The 6000-nt window shown below is 36.2% G+C and overlaps 1 protein-coding gene across 1 annotated transcript in view; it reads right to left on the bottom strand.

Moving 5' to 3' along the window:
* Nucleotides 1-2393: 2393 nt before the first annotated feature.
* The window catches only part of LOC121386555 (polycystic kidney disease protein 1-like 2), a 119418-nt gene continuing 115811 nt past the window's right edge, over nt 2394-6000 (bottom strand). The window contains exon 17 of the mRNA XM_041517495.1: nt 2394-3892. Coding sequence (XP_041373429.1) covers nt 2736-3892 — 1157 coding nt within the window. The 3' untranslated portion in view covers nt 2394-2735. The remainder of the gene's footprint in view (nt 3893-6000) is intronic.

Here is a 6000-nt window from a genome sequence, read left to right as displayed (position 1 = left end):
ATCAAACTATTTTAATACGAACAGAGTCGATTATAAATATGTTACATTGATTTATAACAATTGCACACACACACACACACACACACACACACACACACACACACACACACACACACACATATATATATATATATATATATATATATATATATATATATATATATATATATATATATTATAATAAGTGTTTTTCTTTCTTAAAATGTGAATACCTAGTTAATATCATGTTCAGCGTAATGTTTAATAACTAAAATTGCACATTAAATATATTTCCTTGTGTGTAATTTAAACACAATTTAATGACACCCTTAAGATTGACCAGCCTCGGTGGCGTCGTGGTTAGGCCATCGGTCAACAGGCTGGTAGATACTGGGTTCGGATCCCAGTCGAGGCATGAGATTTTTAATCCAGATACCGACTCCAAACCCTGAGAGAGTACTCCGCAAGGCTCATTGGGTAGGTGTAAACCACTTGCACCGACCAGTGATCCATAACTGGTTCAACAAAGGCTATGGTTTGTGCTATCCTGCTTGTGGGAAGCGCAAATAAAAGATCCCTTGCTGCTAATCGGAAAGAGTAGAGCATGAAGTGGTGACAGCGGGTTTCCTCTCAAAATATGTGTGGTCCTTAACCATATAACCGTAAATAAAATGTGTTGAGTGCGTCGTTAAATAAAACATTTCTTTCCCTAATGATTGATATCAATTTGATCGTCTGGTTTTCAGGCATATAATTTACATAAAATAAACACATTATCATCATATTATTCATCGGATGTTCAGTTTTCAGGAATTTGTGTTTTACACAGTAAATTGTATTGTTAAAACATGGGTAAATTAGAGGACCGTGATAAAATCTCAGTTCACTGTGGGTCTGGTTTTGTGGGGTTTCACTGTATACGGCAAAGCTTTGGTGACAAAAGCTAGATGTGACGGAACATGCTCTTTTTTTTTTTTTTTCGCCTGTGGCGATGTTAATGGTTTTAGAGGGCTGTGTGCAGCGTGGTTACGTAATACCACCGCGCGACAGTGGTCGAGCTGTTCCCAATATGCACTTAAGACCAGGTGGGCTTTGTTACGTAATACCTCCGCGCGACCGTACTCCCCTAATACACACCCAGACCAGGTGTGGAGGCCATGTGGCCAGTAGTTACGTAATACCTCCGCGAGTTCTGTTTTACGACCTTGTTTCCTAGCGGTTCGCGACAGCTAGTCTGACCATCTAAGAAAAAATGTCGTCTTGGTCGCTGTGGAAAATTCACATGATAGGGGGAGTACCGCGATGTGCCCCCAGGCGATATTCGGAGTTTTGTAATAAATAGCTAGGATTTTAGATATCGGGGAGAAACAAAAGGAAGGCTCCCAGGGAACGTTAGTCCGTTTGGACTTGGTAAATATATATTTTTCTGCTCTGTTGTATAACCTTGATGTGATTGATGCGACTTTAAATATTTTAATACTGTATTATACCAATATTATTCAGACAGTGTTTCCGGTAAACTGACGAAGTAAATTGTAGGCTTCACTGTCTAAAATTATTAAAGCTTAGCCAGTCATCCTAGAGGACCTAGGTAAACTGTAGGTTATTGTCTTTATTGTGATAGGTACCAGTATTAATTCTGTATTACAAGGTTACTGAATGAGTAGTTAAGGGTTAATGAAAAATTAACCAGTTAGGAATAGAGTTGTAATTCCTTTATTAATTAAGTTCCCCTGGCAGCGTTTCTCAATTATCACACGTGTGTGTGTTGTATCACGGTGAAGTGATTAGAATATTGTGTAAACTAGACACCTAGTGATTAACTAATTAAGTGATTAGTTCTGGGTTGTTATTATTATTGTTGTTGTTAACTAATTAACTGCGGCAAATATATCTGTCAGCTTAAGGTTAATACAGATTCCAAAGTGTATTGTGTTTTGTTGTGTTTTCTAGTGAACTAACGTGCTATATTATATATACTTTATATAAGATCGTATCTCTGATATACCTAGAGCCGAGCCACTCGGGTATACACTGCCTGATACAGAGCGATCTAATAGATATACAGTTAGGAGAGATATTTGGATATCGTGTTTTATTCAGTTACGGGTATTACAGGATCCCTGTGACACTAGAGTATGATTAAAAGTCAAAAGGAAAGCATTTTCTGGAACAATATGAGATTTGCAGGAATGTAAACGACATTGGACAAAATAACAATAATCAAATCCATAAATCTATGCAGGATCTTAAAAGTAGAGTGTTACTATCAGTTTGTTTTATTACAGAACAAGGACAGGACATATTTTGGTGAAACTGTAAAGGATTTGTAACTGTGATCATAGTGCATGAATGATTCAGCAGATTGAAATATCTTTGATACGAGTTACCTGGAGACAATAAAAACAATCAGAACTAATCAGTATATTTTATTTTCACTTTGCCTAAAACACAAAAGTTTGGAACAATTAACAAACAGATTTTAGAAATCTTCAACAATTTTACGTTTTTTTCTGCTTTATTTTGAACCTCAGTTTTTAACGAGGCTATCTGAATCCTGGTAGTATGGAATGAATCCATAAGAAAAATAATACAATACTGCACTAATATAAACTGAAATGTCACTGAAGAGAAAGAAAATCAATGAATCAAGAACAGCATTGCCTTCATAAAGACCATAGTAAACAGACTTGCCCATCATAAAAAGGAACATTTTGCCTGTAACAAAATACTTTGGAACAATTAACAAACAGATTTTAGAAATCTTCAACAATTTTACGTTTTCCCTGCTTTTTGTGTGAATCAAGCATTGTTATCAAACGTAATTTCCTCAGAATGTACTGAACCATGTGAACCTCAGTTTTTACCGAGGCTATGTGAATCCTGGTAGCATGGAATGAATCCATGAGAAGAGTAATAAAATACTGCACTAATATAAACTGAAATGTCAATGAAAAGAGAAAGAAAAACAATGGACCAAGAACAGCATTGCCTTCATAAAGACCATAGTAATCGGACTCGCCCATCATAAAAAGGAACATGGTTGTAACAGTGCTTGGAAAATTTCTGTATCCTTCAAGTGTAGTGCCAAAAACGAGAACAGCAAACGTAGCAAATGCCATGGTAAATCCAAACAGAGAAAACGAATATGCGATCAGTGGTCCTCTTGCGGAATGAAGTGTTTTTGCAAGCATGGATAATCGGACATTGAAACGAAGCAGTTTGAAGAACTTGATAATTACCAACATGATTAAACTTGACATAACGTATCTCAGTAAGGAATCATGAAATGCAGCAGTGTGAAAATTAGCAAACTTCTCGAAATCAGAGTCTGCAAACGTGTCCATCAGATGATTACACACAAGAAGCCGACTGATAAACAGAGCAATAGTGGAGTACGCTAAACACAAAATGGTTAGTTCAACGAAAGTCCATGGCTCATTAAAGTAGTCACGGCAACTCATTTTACGAAATTTTTTAAATTCAGCACAGGTAAAAATAAACAGATATATAACAAAAAGGATCTCGACAAGGGCAACAAAGGTCTCAAATTCGTTCTGGTAGTGATAGAAGTTAGCCGTGTAAATCAGATGGTAGGGAAACACGAAACCAGTGTTGGAGTATTCAAACATCAGCACCACCACTGTAAACAGCTGGACATTTGGGTTGAAGAGAGTGAATTCCACAAACACCACCCGCGTCCGTTCATCAATCCATTTTGTCTTTTTAACACCTTCTATAAGCTCTCGTGCCTTATATGGATGTCTTGGTAACTGAAGAACATATCCCCCACCAGGATAGGTGTCGAGTCTTCCCATAATTGGAAGGGTGTTTAACTTAGATCCAGACTGATATGTCCACATTGTTATCTCGTCATCAGTTGTTTCATTTTCCCAGTTTTTAGTGTAAGGTCCTAAAACAAAGTAAGAAGGCAACATTATCATTAGAAAACATTTAATTAAACACATGCACGCACAAACACACAACATATAAAGTTTATAGGGCTATGTTCCCAAAGCCATTGTAATGCGTAATTACATTGTTAATACGTGTGATATTTGACATCGTTAGCACGTGCATAACAAAATTTTCATCATGTTCTCTTAATTTGTCTTTATGAATGTCATTAACGTTATATCTCTAGTTATGTATATTTGTCTTAATGTAGCATAGAAAGCATTTAGTATTTATGTTGTGCGTGCGTGCGTGCGTGCGTGCGTGCGTGTGTGTTATGGTGTCAACAAACAGTTGGACAGTATATTACAAGCTAACAGACATCAAGGCTGAAGTAAACTATGTTCTGCTGTTATTTTTTAAAAGTGGCAGGTAAAAAGAAATATGTTCTGCGAAAAAAAGGAAATTAAAAAAAATTCATCATGTTCTCTTAATTTGTCTTTATGAATGTCATTAACATTATATCTCTATTATGCATATTTGTCTTAATGTAGCATAGAAAGCATGAACATGTTAACAGTTTAAGTATTTACTTTGTGTTTGTGTTTGTGTGTCATGATGTCTACACACAGTTGTACGTCAGTCCATATTACAAGCTAACAGATATCAAGTAAGATAACAGTAGCAGACGAAAAGTAATATGTTCTGCTAAAAAAAAAAAAAAAAAAAAAAAAGTCTGCTGGAAACAAGACAGCATGAGGTGAGGTGAGCGTCTGGAATGGTGTGTGAAAAACTAAGGACCTCTTGGGAGCATTATGGAACTAAAATATAAGAGAACTACAAGTTAAATAGCAGATTAAATTATTTTCATCTAAAGACAGGCTAGCTAATGAGTCGGAGAACCCAACACTGCAGTATCCTCTAATTATTCCAAATTTTGTAATCAGTAAAGAACTCGATATTCCTAACTCTTAATACATTTCTCTCTCTCTCTCTCTCTCTCTCTCTCTCTCTCTCTCTCTCTCTCTCTCTCTCTCTCTCTCTCTCTCTCTCTCTCTCTCCCCCCCCCCCCCCCCCTTACACACACACACGTTGACATTTTGAACCAGATGCCATTTTAATGCTAGACATTTTGTTCACTGACATATTCACCATTGACATTTTATCAGTTGACATTCTGTTTGTACACAGTTGTTTTGAGACCTTGTACAATTATTACATTAGTGCAAATCAATGCATGCAAAGGACACAGAGGATATGACTGTTATTACTTCCTACCTTTGGGAAAGAAATCAATTTGCTGACGGTCCCACCCTTAGATACATTGCTAGTGGTATTAACGAAAATGTATTTTTCAATGTTAACACGGCAAAGACAGTCGGTGTTAAAATGCGAATGCTGTTCAGTTTGTGCCTGATATGATGCTCAGATCTACAAAAGAGCACTTTTTTTTACCAAAGAGAACAAGCAGCGTTTTATTTGTGCCCTTGGCAGTTCTTTGGAAAATACATGCACAATCATTTACAGATCGTCACTGCAACAAGAGAGTGTGCAAAAAGCAGTGTTACTGCAAGGGTTGAATAAGACCCTGATCTGCTCATTGTGTTAGTACATCACACCCGAATTGGCTCACATGACGTCTTAGTTCATTTGGACAAATACGCTTGTCGGTTCATTTGTGAGATTTTTCTTCACAGTTCGGGAACATTTTCATTAACAATAAAGTTTAGACAAGTAAGTATCTAAATAAAACACTTTAAAACCCCTAAAATCATTAACTTTACTAAGTAGTTTTTGTTTATTCATTAAAAGTACCGATATCGGGTCCACATGACTCATAGAAATTGACTTAAAATGGAGGACGCTGAATTAGCATTAGGTGTCACATGACTTTGTTTTTAAAGACTTTCATGTTCCCTATTGCTGGAATGTTGTTGTTGTTTTTATCAATTATTATATTCGATTTCCAAAACGTTTGCTGCATTTTGTGACCCTACTAGTGAATAGTAGACCTAGTACATTCAGAACAATTGTAAATAATTCTGAGTGTATAAATTGTTTTAATTAAGAATCACTTCATTGGAAAATTTATATTTCACAAACTATCAACTGGTATGGACGTATTGC

The sequence above is a fragment of the Gigantopelta aegis genome, chromosome 12 (assembly GCF_016097555.1).
Source record: "Gigantopelta aegis isolate Gae_Host chromosome 12, Gae_host_genome, whole genome shotgun sequence".
In the NCBI taxonomy this organism is placed as follows: Eukaryota; Metazoa; Mollusca; class Gastropoda; order Neomphalida; family Peltospiridae; genus Gigantopelta; species Gigantopelta aegis.
Note: the sequence above shows the minus strand (reverse complement) of the source record. Positions and strands in the feature narration are given on the sequence as shown.